Genomic DNA, 22,638 nt, shown 5'->3' on the forward strand with positions numbered 1-22,638 from the left:
TGTTTCTTCCTAACTGTCTGCATTAAACAGTGTGAGCAGTGACAGTAAACAGTAGTGCACAGCATGCGTTTATATATATGAACACCAACACAATAGAAACTATACACCACGTAGGCAACATACACAGTGCAAAAGATTGTCTTCTGTCAATATTCTGATTGTCTGCATCTTCCGGATACACCACGTTTATTTAGGAGCACGTTCTAGGGGGCGTAGACCCCAAATTCAGGAATTCATTTAAAAGGAAAGGATGCTCAAAGATATCCCATAATCTCTCGCTGGGATTGTCAGCTAGGGTTGCTGGGATCCTGCACTGTTGGGTCCTGCCCTCTCTGCTCTGCCTGTTTCAGACTCTGTTGTTTCTCCGCAGATGGAAGGATTTCTTTGGGCTCTATTCACATAGTGTGTGCTAGGACAGTGCTATTTGGCCACCCCTTTCCCTTCTGGATGCCTGACACCACTCGGCAATCCCAGGCCCCTCTCCACTCTTGGTGGACACCAGGTGAAAGGAAGACACCTTGATTTTTTTTCAGATATTAGAGATACTCAAGAAGATAACAGCCAAACGTTCTCCACCTGCACTGAGCACTCAGCTTCCCACCCAAGGACTTCTGTAAGTGCCCCTGTCCCAGGCAAGGAACACCGATAGCGCTGATTTCACCGGTGCATATGGAGTGACAGATTGTCTCTTCTGGAGAGCATTTCCATCTGTGGCAAAATTACAAATTAATTTGCTTAATTTTTTGGAGCTCTTTGATCAAGGTTACTTGATCTGTGTCGTAACTGCTCACAGAAACACAGCTCGATATGTTCTCATTTGTTACTGAAACCGATAATCGATGGGGTATTATAAAGCATCCTGTACAGCTCTGTACAAGCATCCTTAGCAAAATATTTTTCTCTCAGAGAAATTTGGCTTTTTTTCCTGCCTGAATAAATGCTCAATGCAGCTTCTCCCTCATGGTTTTAATTACAGACTATGTGAAAAGCTTCACGGTGGGAAAGGATGTAACAAATCCTGTCAGATCTTGTTTAACCCATAGGGACCATGTGCACCAGATTTCTGGAACAGCCTCTTTAAAATAAGTGTGATGGGTGAGAGGCTAAAAGCTGCCACAGGGATGGTGCTGTGAGACGATGCTCTCAAGGACTGAGACCAGGCCAGGGGTTATGTGATCCAATGCTGTCCAGAGGCCCCATCCCTGTACTGCTGCTCTTGATGTGTGGTGTGACTCAGATGCTTTACTTGATCTGCCAAGCTGAGCAGCATCCTCTGAAATGAAACACCCTTCTGGGCCAGACGGACTGGGAAATGGTTTAGTAACTTCTTGATAAAGATGTGATAAACACTCCCTTTCCCTTAGTTCACATATGGATCCACTGAAATGTGGATGGTGGACACTGTTTAACTAGATTAAACCTTCCCAACTGACCATGCCTGTTAATTCTTGCTGTTTAAGAACCAGTGTTTGAAGGCAGTCAGTGAGTTTTGCTTTTGTAGGCTTTGTAGCAAGGCTGTGTGAGAAGTGAGAAGCTGGGATCTACCTGAAGGAGCAATTTTAGCTCTACATGTAGACATCTCATACATGGTGCAAAGACACCATCTACCTCAGCTTTGCTCTGACAGCAGCAAGATTTTTACCTTTGTGACATGGCAACTGAACTGAGACAGCACTGGCCTCTGGAAGAAGGGATGAGAAGTGCTGAGAAGCAGCTTTGCAGCAGTACCTCCATGCCCAGTAGCCCACAACACATGCTGGTGCCAGCTGTGACCCCTGTCAGCATCCTGACACCAGCATGGCATCACAGGGCAGGTTTTGCTGGCTGCTGTAGTTGCACATGTCCAAGGTGAGGGGCTGAAGCAGTTCATCTCTGCTCCTCTCTGCCAGATCCACAGGATCTGCTGCTGACTGCTCACTGCACTCTTTTGCTCATATCTGTGCTGAGCCCCCAGATTCCTGCATGGAGCCTCTCACCCGGGGCTTTCATGGGAAGTTCTGTGTATTTTCTGCCTAAGCATGGAACAGAGCAAACAGCTCAACAGCTATTTACAAGCAGGTCTGAAATGCAGCTTAAAGATGCTCGTGAAGAATACGTGGCACCTGGCCTTCCAATGCTGAGCTGGTGTGGGCACTCAGGAGTTGATTTTTCTCATAGTGTGATAGCATTGTTTGTCTTGTGCGGTTCTGCAGTGCCAGTAACCCTTGGGCTGTTCCCAGTGATACGCAGATTGTCCTTTTAGTCACCACGCTGATTTGCCAGGAGATTTCTGGAGCTGCAGCCACTCCCCTGCTGCCCTGCTTGGTGAGCCCACCTCCAGGGGATGCGGGTTCCCCAGCCCATGGCAATGACCATCCCTCTGCTGACTGCCCTGGCTCACACCTTGGCCACATCATGAGGGTTAACCAGGAGTTAGCTGGATGTTAGTGTGCTCCCACAACTGGGGAGGAAAGGGACATTGCTTCGCTCTGCACCACCTCGTGTGAGGGCCTCTTCAGTAAATACTGCACCTTTTTGATCATGAGACCTTCCTGGGATGGGAAAACCTTTTTTGTGCCATCTACTGGAGCAAGTGTTAATGACATGAGTAGCCCCAAAGATGTGGCTGTGAGTGTCCAGCATGTACAGAGACATCAGCCTTGGTAGGATCCCCGCTGGGTTTTGGCAGAAGCTACACTGCTTTTTCTTCCCCAGTCACCGTTGATGTTCTTCTCAGATTTTCTTTGACTTTAATGAATTCTGGTGCATGGTCTTCCTGCTTCTCCTGCTCTTTCTCCAGCTGTAATAAAGAAAAGTCATTGTTATCTGTACATTCTAAAGAACAAAAGTGCATTATGTACCTTAAAACCCCTCAGCCACCCATCTCCAGGGTAGTTAGAACAACATGGGGGTGGCTGACAGCCTGATCCTACCTGATCCAGCCGCTGGTGCCTCTTCAGTAGCTCTTTTTCAAAGGGAGACTGCAACTTCTTGGCCTCTTCCTCTTCCTTCTTCTGCCTGAGGACCTGGTTTCGCCGTCGGTGTTCAAGCACCCTCTGCAACTCTGGCTTGCTGTCTACACTCAAGCCTCTGTGGACCAAAAGCAGTCAAATGAAGAGTTGCTCATTCACCTTCCCCCTGCCTGCCTGGCAGCCCCCAGAGCCTCCATCCCAAATGCTGCCACACTGATGTACTGTGCCTTTCTGTGCAGAAAGGGAAATGTGCTGTCCTACAGTGACAGCTCAAGCGGCACTGAGGGAGTTTATAATAATGAAGATTTTTTTCCACCAGCAGGGGTAGTCATTGAACTGCAGTAATTGTCCTGGCAGTTCGGCTTGCTCCAGAGCTGAGGGCTTGCGATCCCTGCTGTGCCTCAGTTTAAGCACTAATGTTTATCTCCTGCAGCTGACCCCAGCCACCTGCCTATCCTCTTCTACCCCCTAAATACATGTATGTGGCTGTGCACGTCAACAAACCTTTGCTGACTTCTGGGCAGACATCATTGCAGCCACAGTTTTGTGTTGCTGAACAAGTTATGAAGCAGAGATCAAGGCAGCTTTCAAATAGGTTACCTTCTAATAGCAATTGGAACTTAAGTAATTTTGGAAGAAGTCACAGAAGTAGTTGGCTGAAGTCATGTTTTTGAGGAGCTGAAGGTCGCATAGCTGCCACCAGAGCCTGACCTCACCTGCTGGGGGTTGAACATTCACTGCAGTCAGCAGGCTGAGGGTATTGGAAATCCCAGGGAAATATTTGGAGGAGAGGTGTTGTAACATGAGTGTTTCTGTGGCAGACAGGCCCTGGGCTTGACAGAAGGTAAAGCCTGCTGTGGCTTGCTGGAGACACAGAGTTTGCAGTGTTGCCTTTGAATTTGTTACTGCTCCTGGATTTAATCAGCCTGCCTTGTTAGTGCCCAGAGGTGTTGACTAAGATAAAGTTTTCTTGCACAAGCTGCTGATGTGAATTGCTTCCTGCTTCTGCCTAAGGGAGAAGGCAGAAATGGAAGCAAGCACAGATCCTCCTCCCTCCTCCCTTCAGTATGAACATGCAGCAAACAGCAAAGCTGCCGGATTTGCTGGTGACTTAGGGTTGCATACAGATGCTGTTCCTCCTTTCCTCTGGGAGCACTGTACCAACTTGCTGGCTGCCCTAAACCTGCTCAGGAGATGATAGCATTGATTGTGCCAGGAGATCCTGGCCAGTGAGGCTTTAACCAGGCCGTGTCAGAGTGTTTTAGGAATATCTGCCTGGTTCAGATGATTGCGTCAGTGCTGGAGACTGGCCTGGGCACAGTCCTTGTAATTCTCCTGCTTCTGGGCAGTGCCAGTACTGAGCAATGAACCCTGCTGGCAGGGTTGTTGTTGGCTGAATTAACCCTTGTGCCTGACCCTCACGATGAGCACAGTTGTTTTGAGCAGAGGCTCTGCTCCTTTTTGATTAGAGATCAAAGTGTGGCCGTGTCAAAGTGTTTTTTTAAGGCATTTTGAAAATGTTTGAAAATAATCTGTTGCATCAGAGAAGAGTGGTGGGTTGTACCCCATGTCTGTGTGCAAGTGGCAGGGTTTATCCCTCCCTCCAACCACAGCTGGTGGTGGTGCTGGTGCCGGGCTCCACACTGCTGTGACCTCTCCTCACCTCTTGTGGTTCATCAGCAGCTCTCGGTGCAGCTCCTGGTGGCTCTTGGAGGCTTTGACGGGGTTGAGGAGCTTTTTAGGTTTGATCAAGTCTGGGTTCCCATCTATGTAGTCCGGCTGACTCAGGATGCTCCTGCTGTCACAGTGCTCCTGCTGTATTTCTGTGTACATTGATGCTGGAAGACAAGAGAGGAGTTGGTGGGTGGGGTGCACCAGAGGAAGCCCACCTGTGCTCTGCTCCCTGGGTGAGAGCAGTTGCTTGGTGCACCTTTAGAAAATATTCCTTTTGGAGAGACACGTATTAATTAGATCACTTCTGAGTGACTTGCCAGCCACTTGCTTCAGTGGCTGCAGCGGTTGGTGCCAAGGACTAATTAACATTAGTTAGATGAGCCATTGCTAACAGCAGGAGCAGGGCTGGAGCTGCAGGACTTGGGGGTCCTGGGAAGTGCTGCTGTGGCTGACACCTCTCATCAGCATTAGGTTTTGCTGATGTTCTGCTGCCCTAAAAGTCAGGATTCATCCCAATACTGAGGAAAGCATAATTCACACTTGCAGCCCAGGATCACGCTGTAATAATTTGTGTGTTCTGCATGTAAGAACAAGGGCCCACTCTTTTCTAAGCCGTGGTGTGTTGGATTTCAGGCAGACTGCAGGGCAGGCTCAATGCTGCCATTCCCAAGTGCTCTACATCTCACCTTTGCAAAAAACCCCACACAAAAGGAGTGCAAAGCACGGATTTTAAGACAAGACTGCATGCTGTGGGCTGCACTTTAAGTGCAGAGTGCAGTTGTGCTGGCTGCAATTATGCCAGGGCATGGCCTCATCAGGGACTGGGAAGAGCCATTCATTCCTAAGGACTCACTCAATGAATTTGGGAGTTCAGTGGCAAGAACAAAAAGTACCAAAAAAAGTGTGTAGGCAGCTCCAAGTGCTCTGTTATTACAGTATTTTGGGGTACCTAATGGGAAGGCTTGCGGGTTGATGGAGCAGCAAGGAAAACAGCTTTTGTTCAGTAATGCTGTCTCCCTCTCTTATCGCAGTCTCATGTACAAAAGGAATAAAATCCTTTTAAAAGAGAAATCAATAAAATGAAAAGGAAAAAAAAAAAGCAAGTGAAAGCAGGCGAGGTCATTCTTTCTTAGGCAGTAAGTACTGTGCGAATGTAAAGTGGATTGCAATCAAACAGAATTGTGTAAGAAATCATACTGCTGAAGAAATGATTCAGTATCAAACAACTTCTCATTGAATGTTAATGTGGGCAGTGCCCTGCTGCTCTGGGAACAAAGGAAAACAGATTGGAGCCCGTTAAGAGTGTAATTGGGGTGAATAGTTCGGTACATATTCAAAGGGCGTGGGGAAGCTGGAAGCAGAGGCTTCCTGTACCAGGTTGTTTTCTTCCAGGGTGGCAGGTGCTGTTGGTGGGTGAAGGAGCTGATAGCTGAAGCTGTGCCTTGCCCTGCCAGTGGGGAGCGTGGGGGTGAAGGCAGCATGGTTTGATGGCTGATTGCTGCTCAATGAAAGCTGGCTTTGGAACATTGGAAAGTGAATCAGATGTTCACTGGGGTAACACTGCTGGAGTCCCTAATTCTACTTTGTCCCTTTTCTGGGGGTCTTGTTTTCTGTGGGGAGAGAGGTGAGCAAAAGGCAAGAAAAGAAGGTTCAAAAGCAAAGGGTTGTTTTGGTGTCAGTGAAATGGGTGAGCTCCCCTTTCCCTTGGCAAAGCAGTAGCTTTATTCTGCAAACAAAACAAAGAACTTCAAAGAGTGCTGGGTGTTTTCAATGGGAGCACTGCTGGCTGGCTGTGCTACAGGAGGTGATCTGGGAAGGAACCACAAACCTCTCGACAGGAACCCCACTTTAAATCTTCACAAGATGTTCGTGTGGAGCAATTCAAGGAATGTCTGCATTTGCATTGAGGGTAAAAAGAAAAATGAGGCCCGGAGCACTGCTTGGGGTTATGCTGGGAGTAAGGACGGGGCATCCTTTCTGCTACAGGCTGGCAGAGAGGGACCCTGGGCAAAGTGCTTCTCTCGCAGTAGATCTGTCATCTTCAAGACACAGTCTAATTCATGCCCATGTATAGGGAGACAGACTGCTATCAGGCTGCATTTTGTCATTATTTATAGTGCCGGCAGTGTAAATCAGGGCAGGTCTCTGCGGAGGATTTACAGCAGGATGTCTGGTTTTGCATGATTCGACCATAGATCAATGAACAAACGTCAGCTCCGGCACCTCCTGGGCCACCGCCATAAATCAGCCATAGGTGCCAGGCAGTTTTATATTGTTCTTGGCAAGATATAAACAAAAAAATGCATGTGCATTCTGACACCCTCAGCTGTGCTCAGAAAGACAGTGTGACCTTTCAGACAGATCTGCTTTGGACTGTTGCTTTTCAAAAGTAGCCGTGTTTGCTTCAACACATTCAGCCTTTTGCTCGCTCTTAAATATTTTCCCTTTCCGTGTTTCTAGAAGCCTGAGGCTCTCTAGGAAAGCTACATTTCCGTTTGATTTCTGTGTGCACACAGAGCAGGAGTGCCTGGACTGGGGGGCTGAGGCTGCTGGTGGGTATTGGGATGAGCTCCCTGCCTTCCTCTGCCCCATGGGAAACCCCTCTGAAGGGTCTCAGCTCTCAGGGGTGCTGGAGACCTACTGCCCCCGCCTTGGCACAGGGCTGCCTAAAGGAGAAAAATGACTTTTTAATAGCTTGGTCTGCTCTGACTTCAAGCAAAGCTCAAATTCCTGGAAATCCGTATAAATCCTGGGGGAGTTTTGGTAAAATTGCAAGTCTGCAATCCTTACTCAGATTGCTCAGCCCCGGTCTTTTGAGATGAAGAAAGTCAGTTTTGGAATGACATGAACTGCCTTGGGGCTGCAGGAAGTGCCCTGTGCAGAGTTTATATTGAGTTTCACAACTGGGTCCCTGTATGCGGGGCTGACCCTCTGCACAGCAGCCACTGCTGGGATGAAAATAATCCCCAGGAATGCTGTAAGGGGATTATAGGGCTGGTTGGGCAGGTAAGTGGGGTGCTGCTCTGGCTGCCCAGCTCCAGCTGCCCGTCCTGAGGGGAAGGTGCTACAGGGATCAGAAGGAAAACTGAGTGTTTTCAGTCTAAGTGTTGTCAGACTTGTATTTCTGCAGAGAACTGATTTCCCAACATGAGCATCTGGGAAGAGGTTTTTCAGTAACTGCAGGAAATGATCAAATTGCTCCTGTTAAAAATCTTTTATGGGAGTCCCTTTTTGGACAGAGAATGAAACCTCTGTGAAATGTCATCCCTGTTCAAATGGACAGAGGGCTTTGCTCTGGGAATGGCAGCTGGGGTCAGAGAGGCACTGCTCTGTGTAACCTGGGGCTTGGAGGGAGAAACAGGAGAATCACAGAGTCATAGAATCATGGAATCGTTAAGATTGGAGAAGACCACTAAGATCACCACGTCCAACCACCAACCAGCCCCACCATGCCCATAACCACATCCCTCAGTGCCACATCTCCATGGTCCTTGAACACCTCCAGGGACAGTGACCCCCTGCTCCCTGGGCAGTATGTGCCAGTACATCACCACTATTTCTGAGAAGAAATTGTTTCGAATTCCCAACCAACATGCAGACTTACAGCTCACAGCCCTGGCTCTGGGTTTGTAAGGCCATTGAGTTGATGTTTTGCAGGCAGAAGTGGCCACTGGGAGAAGAGCCTCTGTTTTCTGAGTGCCTGGTGTTTGTAAATACATATTCACTGGAAAGCAGCAGTTTAACAGCGGGCTGCTGAATGGAGCTGGGCACACACATCCCATAGGGAAGGAGGCTGCAAACCACCGTACTCAACACAGGTTGCACAAGCAGGTTTGAAGCTACTTGCGCAATTAATCAGAGCTGTGCAATAATGTGAGTTTAAAGGCCTCATCTCACCTGAAATCAGTGATTTTTTAAAATGAAACTCCAAACAAAACTTCCTCAGCATCCCTCCATTGTGCTGCATCAGCAGCTCGGCAGCTTTGTGTCCCAGGGGCCTGGCACACTCTTTTTGCTTGTCACCGGACAGCCGCGTCATCGATCAGTGATACGCGTGGTCCAGAATGGAAGCAAAGAGCCTTTGTCTGCTTTTAATCTAGGGTTTTAAATAATTAAGCAGGCCGAATTCTGGTATTTATAATGCAATGAGGCAAATGTAATTTGATGTGGCTGCTGTGGGAAACGTGTCCCAGCCATGGGGTCTCTCCTCAGAGCAGTGGGTGCCGAAAGTCAGAAACCCTATGGGGTCATGGGGTCGGAAAGGGGAAGAATCACAATGGTGCCTGCATATCTCTGCCCTGCCCTGTCCTCTAGCTGAGGGTTGGTATGTTGGTTAATGATTTCATTTAATCACCTTGGACTGTGATAAGCAAGGTTCTGGGGCCGGGATCCCGCTGTTAACAATTACCAGGGACGCCCGCCCTCTGAGCGGCGTGTGGAGCAACTCGATTCGTTTTGTTAAGCAGTGACAGATGCTCAGCAGTCCTTGCTAATCACAAACTTATTTTTAATATATCATCAAATATTTGCTGTGCCTTTCCCTATGTGGAGACACGCATCAATCATTAATGAATGTTTTAAGGTAGCTCAAAGGGATTTTCTGAAATGCAGAGAAAATCATTTCCCATTGAGCCGCAGCTACACCAGCAGTACCCCCTGTCCCACCTAACTCCTCTCCAAGAACATTAAATTGTGCCTTGTGTTGGTTTGGGAATATCCTGTGGGATACGGGTCTGTTTTCTAGGCAGCACTGAAGTGCTACGGAAACCTAATATATCCCAAACTAAACTTAAAGCAGGGTCCAGAGACACCTGTGTGCAAATAGGGTTACAGTGCAGAACCCCATGGGGCTCAGCAGCCTCTATCCAAGACAGGAAGGGGATATGGGGACAAGGGGACACAAGGATGCGGAGGCCTGTGCTTACCTGATTTCTGCAGTGTGCCCCTGGGCAGCCCAGGGGCCCCGTGCTGCCCCGTGTCCCACGACATGGGGCCAGGCGGCTGCTTCTGCCTTCTGTGCTTGCTCTGCTGGCCTTTGGCTCTGTGAGGCTCCCCAGCTCCTGCCTGGTCTCTTCAGTGGGGCAAGGATGGAGGCTCACATGGATGCCACCTCCCTGCCGCCCCACGTGGACCCCGTAGACCCCAAAAGTTGCTCCCTTTGCTCTTCACTGCCGGCTGATGTTTCCCCAGAAAATGAATAAGCCGGTGGGTTTTCTCACCCCCGCAAAGAGAAGAGCTGTTGATGTGCGCAGCCACTGAGGGGTTGTGCCCCTGCTCCACAGAGGGCGATTTCTCCTGAGTGTGCCTTAAACCACGCTCCCAGGGAAATCAGATCGGCCCAGAGGAAGCCGCACGCCCACTCTCTTTAGCAAAGCACTGCAACAGCAAAGCCCGGCACCAGGGCAACCGTTCGTGTTATCGTGATCGTTCCTAGCACGTTGCGACACCACTGCGCCAGCACCGCGCCGTCCTGGGGCCAAGGGCATAGGGGGAGTGCAGGGTGGGAGCAGCCTGGCCCTGTGCCCAGGGGCTGTCCTGGCATCTGGGGATGCAGAGATGGAGAAGGGAGAAGGAGTGGAAGTGGCCCCTCAGCCTTTTCGGGCTCTTGGTGGGTGCTGATACTGCCATTGCCCCATGCCGTGCTTGCAGATGCTCACTGGTCCTGGGAGGTGGGCAGGGATGGGGTAAAGTCATTTCCATTCAGACAGAAGGGATAAGGAAAGTGGGGGCACTGCCCGTTGTGGTGAAGGATGCTCCCAACCCCATGAGGTCCTTATTCCCTCATTTACACCTCTCCACATTTTGCTCCTCTCCATGCTCCAGTACTGTCCCCCATCCCAGCTGTGTTTTCCAGCCAAGGGCTTGGTGATGCTGGATTCCTCCCTGCTCACCCTGCAGATCCTCACTCACCTGAACTGCCACTTGTGGGCCTCCCGCTGCTGCTGGCACACCGGGGCTGGAGGGAATATTCCTTCTAGAAGAGAAGAGAGGAGGGATTGGGCAAGGACTGTGCAGGTATTGCCCTATAACAGAGGGTGAGATGGACAGCTGGTGGCTCTGGCACCTCTGACATCACTCCAGCACCTCTCTGACATGGCTCTAGCATGCCACCGAACAGCCACAGTGCTCAGTGCCATGCCAGGCTTTAGATCATGGAATGTTCAGCTCCTCTGGCACTGCTGGGCTGTGTTGCTATTAAACCTCCACTCCCAGCCCTGAGTGGGAGGGAGCACTGCTGCCAGCTTTGCTCAGGTTTCCAACCCTGGACAAATGCAATGGGACTGTGGTGGTGACCAGTTCAAGGCAATCAGTGGGTTTAAACACAGTAAGGCAATATAAATAGTAAGTAGCCTCACTTTGTATTTTATTGGTCTGTTACTCCCCATATTTCAGTGCATTGCCCCTGACATTAGGGACACTAGTGGGCACAGTGCTGATGGTTGGACCAGATAATCTCAATGGTCTTTTCCAAACTTCATGGTTCTGTGATTCTGTGACTTCAATGCATGTCAAAGAGCTCCTGCATTTATGGAGGCATTTTGTCAGGTGTAGGCTGCCTTCAGCTTCTGGCCCTGGGCAGGAATCCTGCTCTCCAGCTCCAGATCCTGGAGCTTGAGGCCAGCAAACCTTAACAAACTATTGATCAGTGGCCCTGCACGTGGGTGCTCTGATAGCTGGATGGCTGGTGATTTGGGATCATGTTTGTGCTGTGCTGAAACAAGTGAGAGAAAAGAACTGTCATCTTGGAAAGGGAGTGGAGAGTGGCTTCAGACCCAGTAAGATGGATACAAGTGCCATTAAGGTGCAGCACCGCAGCATTGATCTTGCACAGTAACCGAAGTCTGAGCTAATGAATGAAGCAAGAAATTGCTACAGTCAGATGGTGGTGATAAAGAGGCATTAGCGTGGGCGAAATGCCACCCAGACTGAGCGCTGATCTGAGTCTGCCCTAAAGAAGGAGCAGCAGGGCTGGAGGTTGCCCAACTTGTGGGTCAGTGTGCTCAGAGCTTGGCCACGAGCTGCAGCCTGGTGAGCTACAGCCAACACATCTGTTGATTGAATTATTGCTCAGCCCAGAGGCTTTGAAGGAAGTTGTGATGACCTGCAACTTGCTGCCAGATTAAAGCCAGCACTTCTGGGTGTGATGAAGCCGCGGTATGTGAGATTTAGAGGTTATCCACATTGCATCTTATAGCTTCATTCTATAAACACCAGACACCTCTGCTCAGTGCCCACAGTGCACCATGTGAAAATGTTACTGACACGCTCCTGGACACAGAGGTTGTATAAGCTGTTGCCCAAATCTCACGGATTATTGCTGAATTCTGTTCAATCTGTGCTCATTTGCAGCAGCTGGGAGTGATCCAGACCTCGGTGAAATCATCCACTGGAAGAAACTTCTGAGGATTAGTGAGACTTTTTCCCATCTGTGATGTAAACGCACAGCAATCTGCTGGGCTGATTGTTTGCTGTTGCAATCCTTGCCAAGCTGGTGCACATGCTTTCTGAGATGATCCCACTTGCTTATTAAGGAGAAACACAGAGAAAATGGGTTAAGTGTCCCAACATAGCATGGCCTCTGCCTCCTGTTTGCTGTGGTTTGGGTTCTTCTGTCTCAGCGTTGCAGTGATGCTTGGTGAGGAGTTTGGCTCTGCCCATTCTCTGTCCACCTCACAGTGGCACAGCGCTGTTTTGCAGTTGGGACCAGCTGTGGCATCGTGTAGAGGGATGGGGCTGCCGTGCAGGATCCCCGTGCTGCAGCCTGACAACCCCTCACAGGGACCCAGTGTTGCTTTGGGGCAGTGCAGGATGCAGGAGTGACGTGGGCAGCCCAAACCCTAACGCTGCTCCCTTCTCCAGGTGGGCACACACCTGCCTGCAGGTGCTTGGGTTCACCACCCTGAACTTGTGTTACTCCTTGTCCCTGGCCACGGTCATTCCCACTATCATGTTGCAAAGAGCTTTAAGAAAGATCAAATTCTTAGTGTTATGTTTCATTCATTGTTGTTTTGACCTCCACAAATCTGCAGCATTTCTTTGGCTGGGGTCAAGCAGCCGCCTTGGGGGTGCCAGGCTCTCTCAGTCTGTGGCTTTGGGCAGCAGGAGGGGGCCGGGCTGTGTCCTGCTGTGCCTGTGCAGCTCCAGGGGTGTGCTGGGATGGTGGCCACTCTGTGTTGAGTCAAGTGGAAAATTGCTAATGCTTCACGTAGTGCTTTTATTCAGAAAGTTGTCTTTTATTCATAAAGACAACATCATTTGACACGGATGAGCGCCGTGCTGACCTCTGCCTGGCTTTGTCACAAACACTGCTGGAGGTTGGGCAGCAAACACAGCCCTCCTGCAGGGGACCAACTTCATGCACTGCTCAGAGCAAAGAGTGGTGCTGCTGATGGGCAGAGCCCTGTTCCCACTCTGCACTATATTGGCAATATCAGCTTCCAAGCATTGTTAGCAGTGGGTGAGCCATGATTTTAACCTGTCCCAGGAGCTTGTTTCCACCCGGCGCTGTAGGGTTGGTCGTGCTGATGCTATTTCTGCTATTTCTAGGGATGCGGCTGCCTGCATGGGAAGAGCATCACTCAGTGGCACAAAGGGCTCTGGCATCTGCGGAACAAATTGCTGTCATGCTGCAGAGAGACCATTAGGGAACACTGAAGGGCCTTGAAGGATGAGCTTTGCAGAAAGTGAGGCTTGTGGCACATGAGTGATAGGGACAGCATTTATTTCATGTGCTGCGCCAACAGCCTGGGAACTCAGTGTCACATAAAGAGACTGCATAAAAGTGGGGAAAATTGGTTTATAAGGAGCAGGGCAGGAGGGAAAGGGCTGCAAGGGAGGGGGTTTGGCTGCAAATGGAGGAGGTATCAGAACTGTGAAGCATCCCCACTAGGGAAAGGGTTTTGTGAAGGCAGCAGGTGCATTGGAGTGAACCCCTGGAGCAGAGGGAGCAGCAAAGCAGTGAAGCCTTTAATTGCATTAGTTCATTTCTATTTGGGGACCACTGAGCCATCCCCAACCTGGCAGCTGCTGCGTGGCCCTGCAGTGATCTCCACACTCCACACTTGCAGGTGCATTGGGCACAGTGCTTCAGGACGTGGGAGCACTGTGGATCCCAATTGCCATTTGGGTTTGGATGTGCTCCCGGGGCCATTGCCACAAAACCATGTCGTGGGGCTGCCGCTTCAGCCTAGTATGATTGGTTTCACTGTGCCAGGATGGCACCACGCTGGTCCTGCTGTGGCCACTTCCTCTGTGTGCTTTGCAGCCCTGGCATGGAGCAGCCCTTTCCCTTCCCATTGCCTCTCTCCTGCCAGCCGCAGACACAGTGCCTCTTGTTTGCCTTATTCCATCCTGCACTTTCCAATATAGGCGCCCAGGATTTTTGTAGTTAGGATAAGGGTTTCCAAGCTCTTGAATGACAAGAGCCAGCTTTTTCATCCAGTGGAGCTTTCATCTAACACTGTGGACTTTTAAAATCTCCTTTTAACATTGCCTTGGCATTGCACCACTGCTCCCTGTCAGATGGGTTCTGCAGATGGTGCTGAGTGTGGTGCCAGCCGTGTGCCCATGGGGTGAAGTTGCTTTGGGTCTCACCTGCCTGGGGCTGGTCACACTGCTCAGTGCTCAGTCCTGGCTGCCTGTCCCATTCCCATGGAGGAACTCAGCGTGGGCACCAGGTGTTGCTGTGCTAACAAGGGCCATCCCCAGCACTGGCATGCTGCCTCTTGTTGTTTTCGCTCAGCAGCAGAGCAAAGCTTCCTAATCTCAGCTCATCTGACATTAGTGTAAAGTGACACTCTTGGGAATTTGGGGACAGAAGAACTTTCCCTGGGGAAACGGCTGCGGTTCAAACCCTGCTGCTGTTTTGGGGAAGGCTGTGCTCGTGTGGTTGTTGGGAGGGTTTGTTCTGGGGTTGTGAGGAGGGGCTCATGCTATGCCGAGCAGTGAGGGTCTGTGAGCAGAGAACCCAGGGCTGGCTCTGATCCTTGCCTTGCAGCATGGGGCTATGGGCAAAGCCCCGTGTCCTGCTGTCAGTGCTGCTGCCAGAGGAGGTTTATGGGAGCAGCTGCAGCCTTTGAAAGCAGCCATGACCTTGGAGCCCCACTGGCAGCCTTTCCAGCCCCTTTTGTTGTGGAGCAGGGCATTGCCTTGCACTCCACATCCCTGCTGCCGACCCTTGGATGCTGCTCTGCTCTGAGCCTGGCAGGGGCTTGGCTGAGACTGCTGACAGGCAGCACTGGCACGCAATGCAGAGCCCTCATCCTGCCCCCATGTTCCCTCAGAGCTGTGCACAGCAGTGCCCTGCTTTCTTGCAGGGGCTGTGGGGGAAGCAGAGCTCTGCTGCCCACCCCATGCACCTTCCCTGCCTCTCGGATAAAGCACTGAATCACAAGCCCTGCTGGCACTGCTCTGCTTGGAGAGAGGGAGCAGCAGCAAAGCTGCCCCAGAACCATCAAGAGGATGGCACGGATGGGTGGGAGCACTGAGTTCTGAGCCAAGGCTGACCTAACCAGCTTATTGCCCCAGCCCTGGTAACGCCATGCACATGTGCCAAGGCCTGGATGAAGATCAGGTGCCAGTTTTGGGTCACTGGGTGCTGTTTGTGAGTAATTGGGGTCCTAGCCCAGCTCTTTTTGGAGGGATTTTCATTAAATTTCATTTTAACTTTTTGATAGAGGGTGAAAGGAGGGAGCAGATGTTTGGATTCCTTGAAGCCCTTAGGACACCACAAACTGCTTGAAGCTAGACAGGGGGAAAGCAGGAGGACCTTCCCGATATTGCTCCTGACAAATTGAAAATGCATTCTTAAAGCATTCTGTAATCTGAGCAGCTTTATGCAGGTCAGGAACTCAGACAGCCCTTCTGTTTTTCCTGACCTACTGGATGGAGCTGGGAGGGGAGCTGTAGAAGAACTGACACCAGAGCAGGGCAGCCCAGCCGCGCGGTGGTGACATATCTCCAGGCAAAGTGACACCCAATGACATCCACAGCACAGCCACCTCCAGCATGTCTGCGTGCCTCAGGACCCCTCAGCACCGCTCCCTTTAGAGTTACTCCTAGTATAACTCCTTTAGAGTTCTATGGCTGCTTTCCTAAGGGATGTGCACTTGTCACCCCGTGCTGAGGGTGGTGGCTTGCCCTGGCTTCCATTAGTTGGGAGCAAGGAAGTGGTGTGGGAGTGGGGACCGAAGCTGGGTGCAAACTTAGTGCTGGGGGTTGATCTGCAAGGCTGACATTTCTCACCATCCCCTCCTTGCTGTCCCCAAAGGCCCAGCACGGCCCCAGCACTGAACCCATCAGGTGGCACTACTTAAGAGCAGCTCAGTCCCACTATAATCCCCTTCTGCTGTCACCACCTGTAGCACACGGCGAGCAAAACAAGCCCCATGTGAGCAAACAGTGCCCTCTCCCCAAACCCCCCACTGCATCCCGCACCCACGTACCTTCTTCCCATGCGCTCCTCCCATTGTTCAGGACTTTGGCCGTGCCCCACTGGCACCGTCCCTGCTATGCCTGTGGGTTCTGGTGGCCGTGCAGCTCCCAGTGCCCCCAGTGTCCCCACGGGGAGAGGCAGCTGAGCTCCAGCCCGTTTGCAGTGGGGCCGGTCGGGAGGGTTCCCTTCTCCTCCCTTCTCCCAGCACGTGGAGAACTCATTTTCTTCGTGCACCTCACGGCTGGCGCGCGCCCAGGCTCTGCCCGGGCACAAAGGCAGCTTTCATGCTGCGGATGCCCGGTTTCTAAGCCGGGCTCCGTATTTTGAGAGGCTGTGGAAGATTACAGTAATTGCACTTGACAGGGCAAGATGTCACAGGACGCGGATTCGCTCGGCCGCGGGGCCCCGGCACCCAGCAGTCCTCGCTTGTGGCATCCTTCCTGGCTTGTTCTCTGGTGCTTTGCTGAAATAAATCGGTACCCCAAAATAAGGCAGGACAGCCCCTGAGTCCCGGCTGTGCAGCAGTGCTGGATTTTGCAGATCTGATCCTGTGGATGTTCTTGGGGGCTGCAGCCGCTGCTCTGGGCAGAGCTCAGGGCTGAGTGAGTTGGGAACACGGTACTGCGACCGAGTGTGCTCACCCAGGTAGGAACCATCCACATCTCTGCACCTTCCGAAACAGCGGGGAGATGGAAAAACAACCTCATGTGGGGTTTGCTGTCCCTGCAGCCGTCACCCTTAATAAGCAAATTCAATTTGCTAAATAATCATGGCACTTAAAGCCGTATTTATGACTCCCAGAACACTGTGGGATTTTTGATTTATTTTTCAGGCTGCAGTAAGTTGGGGAGGAAGGGCTCTTTGGAGCTCTGGCTGCACAGTGAGGTCACACAGGAGCTGCACTTCAGCTCTCCCTACTGTTCCCAAACTGCGTGTACCTCTAACACTCAGTGATGGGCTCAGTGCTCTTTATAGCTGCCTTTAGCATGCTGAGACATACATTTCCTTTAGAAAGGCTTCTGGTGTAAAGCCAAAACAACGCATTGCAAGCAGGGTTGGTTGTTTTCCCCACTGTAGCTGCTACTAGGTGCTGCTTTCCCCTTTGCAACAGCCTTTACGGGTCCCAGGCTGTTTTCAGTTTGGCTTACAAGCGAATTCAGATCCTCTGAGGGGGCTTAAAATAGTTGGCATATTTCTGCTGGCGGTGCAGTGGGGTGTGTGGCGCGAGGGCTGTTGTGTCTGCTGCGCTGTGCTGGTGCTCACTGCTGCTGCCGTGTGGGTGATTCAGCGCCCGGGATTAACGGCTGCTGCAGCAGCAGATTTAGGGATCGATGTATGGCAGAGGCTTCCCACGGTGTGGTCAGGTGCACACTAAGTGCAGGAGGATAAGCTTGGATAAAATACTACAGCTAACAGGGAATTCCTCTGTGATGGCAGTGGAAGACCACTGGGGCCAGAGCATCCCCATGTCTGTGGGCAGGGGACAGCCATGTATGTTGCTGTGACAGTGGATGGGTGATGGGGAAACCCAGCTGGTGGCAGAGGGGTTGGCAATGCCAGGCCTGTGGAGAAAAGCCTGGATTAGGCTCGAAAATGGAGGGAAGGAGGTACTGGTTTATAATTATACACATTATTTAAGAAACAACTAGAAAACATATCACAAAACGCTTCGTTTGAAGATGGAAAAATAGAATGTCCCACATCAACCCATAGCCACAGACTAGGGCAGCTTGGCTGGAGCCTGGCTGGGTGCTTGCTCACCTGCAGCTGCTCTGAGCACCGAGTGTCCCCACACCAGAATGCTGATCCCTGGGAGCCAACAGCCACCACTGGGCTTGTGTGACCAGGCTGGGGGTGTGGGTCAGTCTGCGGGGGTTGGCATCCCCTTAGACCTGGCTGGGGCTCCATGCAGGTGTGCTGCCAGTGTCCCTGCTAATCTTGCTTCCTGGGGGCACAGCCCTCCATCTCCAGCAGCTCGGGCCAGCCGTCATATTTATTTGTTTTCTGGTCATTTTTGATGTGCTGAAAGAAAAAAAAAAGAGAGAAAGAAAACAGGAGGAGGTAGGTGGCATTGGGCATATCAATTGGAAAAGCTTGAATATAGGTGGGTGAGACATGGGAGATGGTGGACATGGATGTACCTCCTCAAAGGGGCTCTTGCCCTTCAGCCCCTTCGCCCCTAAGAAGACCCAGTTGTCTCGAAAGCCCAGCTCGTTCACGTGTCTGCTGCCCAGAGCTGAAAAAAGTGCCCGTACTTTTTTGTTCATCCTAAGGGATGGAAAAAAAAGCATCAGAATGGTGCTGGGTGGGTGGCCCCTCCTGTCATAGAATCATAGAATCATTAAGGTTGGAAAAGACCACTAATATCATCAAGCCCAACAACCAACCTACCCCCACCATGCCCACTGACCCTCAGTGCCACATCTCCATGCTGTTTGAGCACCTCCAGGGATGGTGACCCCACCACTCCCTGGGCAGCAGTGCCAGTGCTTCACTGCTCTTTCTAAGAAGAAAGAGCCAACAGCTCATGGCTGTGGGGGTTGGCAGCAGCAACACCCCCTGCCCTAGCACTGCGGCTGGTTTTGGGGTACCTTGGGTCATGTGTGGGACCAAACTCACTTTGTGGCAGCGTCGTCATAAGTGGCTGCCAGAATGATGGTGCCATCCTTGATCTCTTGGAGGAAGGTCTCCAGCTGTGTAACATCTGGCAGGACCGTTAGGAAAAAGAAAAGGGTTTTATTAGGGCTGTGCATGGTACTGGTGGTAGGAAGGTTCAGCACTGCTGCTTGCCTACTGTGCACGACAATAAGGAGAAATATACTGCTAACTTTGCTCACTAGCTGTGAGACCTTGTTCATGTGAATTAAATTCCCAACACCAGGAATGAGCCTGGCTGCAGAATTCCTACCTGGTAGCAGGGGCTTCATGCACATTACAGGAGTTATTGCTCATCCTGCATCTGCTGTGCAGGATGCTCGAGTCCAATGCCCCATCTAGTGGCACAACAGCTGATTGCTGCTGACAGACTGCAAGAAATCTCATGACGTTGCTGTTTCTCTCTTAAAATTCCAGAGTTACCAATATAGGTTTCATGACCAACAGATGTAAAGAGTGATTGGTTTAGCAGGATTTTGTTCCTCAAGCTTTTATAAATGAGAAAGGAGCCAGAAGCCCAGCTCAGCCGTGACCCTGAGCAGCCACACGGACACAACCAGAGCTGGCCAAAGTCCGGCAGCCCTTATCTGCACACACAGCAGAGCTGCTGCAGCGCTGGTGATTGCTGGCACCGAGGGCACCGTGCTTACCTCCTGAGTACATGTCGAAGGATGCCACCTTCAGGAGCTGCCCGTTCTTTCCTGAGGGTTGAAAATTCCCAACACAGTCGGGGTGGGTCTCCAAAGAGGATCCCCTGGGTCCCACCCCCACGTGCAGTGTGATTGATGCTGTCCTAATGTTGGCTGTGCATGAAGCCTTTGGGCCACCAGGGCCCAACTCACCGTTCACCAGCGCAATGTTCAGCCCTCTGCCAATGTTGCTCTTCACAGTGCTCATGAGGCTGGAAAGCAGAGACCAGTGAGTGGCAGCAGGCCATGAACCATCCCCAGGCACAAAGACAACTCCTTCCACTGTTGTTTTACCACCAATGGTCTGTACTGGCCATCAGACTGCTCAGCAGAGGCCAGACTCATCCCGCTGCCACCTCCCTCCCCCCATACTGCTTACATCGTGTCCTCGAAGCAGATGGAGGGACCCACCACGTTGGCAGCACCGCTGATGATCCGGAAGGCGAAGTGGTCAATGGGGCAGCCCTTCTTGTTCTCACACTTGTGGCGGGGCTGCGGTGGGCCTGGGGGGAGCAGGGAGCTGTGGGGTTGGGGCTGGTGCACATCTACTGCCAGTAGGTGCAGGGTGTGCTGCAGGGTGAGGCGCATGCCAGCCTTGTCCTAGGGCCATTGATGAGTGGTGATGGAGCTGGGATGGGACGTGATGAGCTGGTGTTGGGCATTGCTTTGTGTGAATAGAGGGTGGGTGTCACAGTGAGCGTTTGTTGATGGCACCCATTCAAGCCCAGCCCTGTGTGAACTTTCTGCCCTGAGTTTCCCCATTTTCAGCTGGGGTGAGGCTGCAAGCCTCACCCTGCTGGCTTCCTACAGCCCATGGCTTGAGAGTGTTGTGCTGAGGCATGGGATGTGTAAAGGGCCATGTGCCTGCTGAAGACACTGCTCTGTGCCATAGGGAGACCCCCCTGTATTTGGGAGGGTGGGACATTCGCCTTGCAAGCAGCCATCGCGCTCCCACCATGTGTGGATATACATCGCGTGTATGGAGATGTAGCTGAGAGCGATACTCACTGCTCTTGGGCTTGCTGGTGGCACCTGCAGACACAAAGGAGACGTCAGCACCCCACGAGCTCAACTAAACCTCTCCCCAGGGCTGTGTGTGTCCTGGACCCCTGCATCACTTCCCACTGCCCTATTCCCACTGTGCCCAGATAGCAGAGCTGGGCTGCCATGCACTCACCCAACCAGCTCCGCAGGCTGATGGTTATCCCACTGTGCTCAAAGTATGTCTGCACGATGAACCAGGAGCCCAGCAGCGTGGCCAGCAGCACCAGGAGCCGAATCACGCCTGGTGGGAGAGGAGCACCTGAGTTGGGGCCAGGCATCCCTGGGGCATCCCACAGTCTGTGCATCCCCAGGTTCCCTATGCATAAGGTGGCTGCTGCGGTATGGCAGGTGGCCATCACTCCTTTCCTCATCCTCTACAAGGACTGATCTCTGATCTCTTAACTAATGTCTCCAGAGTGAGTGGTGATCCTTAGACAGACATCACCCTTCTGCTGGAGGGCATTATTCATTCTCCTCTCTGCATTAAAATTGATCTGATAATTAGTTAGAAAGCAATGTAAATGTAAGTGTTTCCTATCTTCCCAGTGCTGGGAGGGCTGCTGTCCCCCAATTAGTTACCAGCTACAGCTAAGCAGCTGCTAATATAGATGTGATTGGCATTTGGCTTTAAAGCAACACTCATTGGGGCGAAACATTCCTGTCCTGCATGGAAACAGGGTAGAAAAATATACTTAGATTGCAGCTGAATGGCTCTTATGGAAGCAGGAACCTCTCAGCAGCCATCACTTCTCAGCCTCTGAGGGTTTCACTGGGAAATATACAACAGCCTAAAATCTACACAGATACTATAAAAACCTGATGCTTATACAAACGTCCTTTCCTGTGATGTTGGTGAGGGGAAGGCAGTGCAGACGGGCTTGAAAGGGGCCATGCAAATGAGAAATAGGCATAAAGAGCTGTACAAAATGGGACTGGGAAAAGTAAAAGCCCATCTCCATCCTTACCTGTCACCCGCATGCTGAGGGAGCACAGTGAGGGGCTGTCACTGATCCCGCGTCACCCTGAGCAAGGAGAAGCACTGTGCAGTGTGGCTGTAATCCACAAAGACCAGGCGGATGTTAGATGAAAAAATAACTGCTCTGTTAAACATATTTGCATTGACTAAGATGGGGAACTAAGCCACTGTAGATGTATGGATTCCTGTTGGGCACATGCTTGTCCCCACCCTGATGTGGCAAAGTCCCGGCTCCGGTGCATCAGAGTCTTTCTGCAGGCCCTGGGCTGTCCCCTGCCACTCGCTGGTACTGCCCTTTCCCCAGGAGCTCTTCCCTGTGCCTCTGACAAGAAAGAGTTCAAGTGGTGTATTTGCAGTCACAGCCCTGCGTCATTTCCTTCTGGGATGATGCATGGCGAGTTTTACATATGATAGCCTGCAGTTTGGGCTGGCGTGGTTGGAGAGGTCTGAAAAGCAAACTACTCTCTTCAAATCAGAAGGAAAAGGAAAGAAACTGGTGCCGAGGGCTGGTGACGTTCTCTCTCTGTTCAGTGAACACTTAATCCCCCTTAATGTTGGGCTCATGGTGATGCAGCTGCAGGCATTTCTAACAAGAAACAGAGTTTGGGAGCAATTCCCACGTTGGCAGAGCAGTGCCAGCTCTAAAGATGCACAGCACAGGAGCAGAAATGTTTTCCCTTTCCCTTATCATGCAATATCTGCACCTATGTGGATTAGGAGGGGTTGCAAGTGGGATCACAAACCATTTCCCACCCAAACCCACCCACCTCCCTGCTGCCACCGCATCCCCCATGGACACACAGCACTGACACCCGTGGGGACCCAATCCTACCGTCCAAATCTGGGGTCATGGCATTCTGTGGTCTGTCCTGGAGCCCACCCCGAAGCCCGAAGGCAGAACCTCACCTGCAGCGGTGTGCGCAGTGCTGCTGTGCTCGGAGATAAGGCTTGGTAAAGAAAATCTGTACAGGAGCTGTGCTGAGAGTTGCTTTTCCTGTTTGAAGGGTAAATAAAAAGCAGTGAGTTGTAGCAGGGCTGGGCAGAAGGCTGAGTCCAGGTTCATGTGCTATGAGGAAGGAGACAAAGTTTGCTTCCTGCCTGGCCCTGCTCTGGGTTCCGTTCCACTGCCAGCATGTGGGGAAACTGCCCACAGCACTGCATCTCTGCATCCCCCCATAGCCCTTCCCTGCTCCCTCCAGCCTGCCAGCCCCACGG

The 22,638-nt window shown here is 51.5% G+C and overlaps 2 protein-coding genes and 1 long non-coding RNA gene across 5 annotated transcripts in view; 1 reads left to right on the forward strand and 2 right to left on the reverse strand.

Moving 5' to 3' along the window:
• Positions 1-50: 50 nt before the first annotated feature.
• Positions 51-16,341, reverse strand: FAM107A (family with sequence similarity 107 member A). 2 transcript variants are annotated; one of them, XM_015874941.2, is made up of 5 exons: positions 16,070-16,341; positions 10,536-10,599; positions 4,615-4,789; positions 2,913-3,069; positions 51-2,779 (listed from the first exon to the last, which is right to left on the reverse strand). In XM_015874941.2, exons 1-5 carry the CDS (start codon positions 16,091-16,093, stop codon positions 2,672-2,674), a joined length of 528 nt encoding a protein of 175 aa, XP_015730427.1. In that variant the 5' UTR covers positions 16,094-16,341; the 3' UTR covers positions 51-2,671. The 2 variants fall into 2 exon arrangements, with proteins under 2 accessions (XP_015730427.1, XP_015730430.1); XM_015874944.2 differs by lacking the exons at positions 10,536-10,599; positions 16,070-16,341 and adding an exon at positions 9,551-9,959.
• Positions 16,342-22,638, forward strand: part of LOC107319795 — a 28,843-nt gene continuing 22,546 nt past the window's right edge. The window contains exon 1 of the long non-coding RNA XR_001557946.2: positions 16,342-16,704. This is a non-coding gene — a long non-coding RNA (uncharacterized LOC107319795). The remainder of the gene's footprint in view (positions 16,705-22,638) is intronic.
• FAM3D (FAM3 metabolism regulating signaling molecule D) lies at positions 16,841-22,480 on the reverse strand. 2 transcript variants are annotated; one of them, XR_001557942.2, is made up of 11 exons: positions 22,330-22,480; positions 21,413-21,499; positions 20,581-20,688; positions 20,412-20,435; positions 19,783-19,906; positions 19,557-19,615; positions 19,365-19,415; positions 18,679-18,763; positions 18,201-18,327; positions 17,821-18,081; positions 16,841-17,621 (listed from the first exon to the last, which is right to left on the reverse strand). XR_001557942.2 is itself a non-coding variant. In XM_015874937.2 (10 exons), the coding sequence occupies exons 2-10, from the start codon at positions 21,423-21,425 to the stop codon at positions 17,992-17,994; spliced, it is 681 nt and encodes a 226-aa protein (XP_015730423.1). In that variant the 5' UTR covers positions 21,426-21,499; positions 22,330-22,480; the 3' UTR covers positions 17,654-17,991. The 2 variants fall into 2 exon arrangements, 1 of the variants encoding a protein (XP_015730423.1); XM_015874937.2 differs by lacking the exon at positions 16,841-17,621 and having other exon boundaries at positions 17,654-18,081.

Source organism: Coturnix japonica, chromosome 12, assembly GCF_001577835.2.
Source record: "Coturnix japonica isolate 7356 chromosome 12, Coturnix japonica 2.1, whole genome shotgun sequence".
NCBI lineage: Eukaryota > Metazoa > Chordata > Aves > Galliformes > Phasianidae > Coturnix > Coturnix japonica.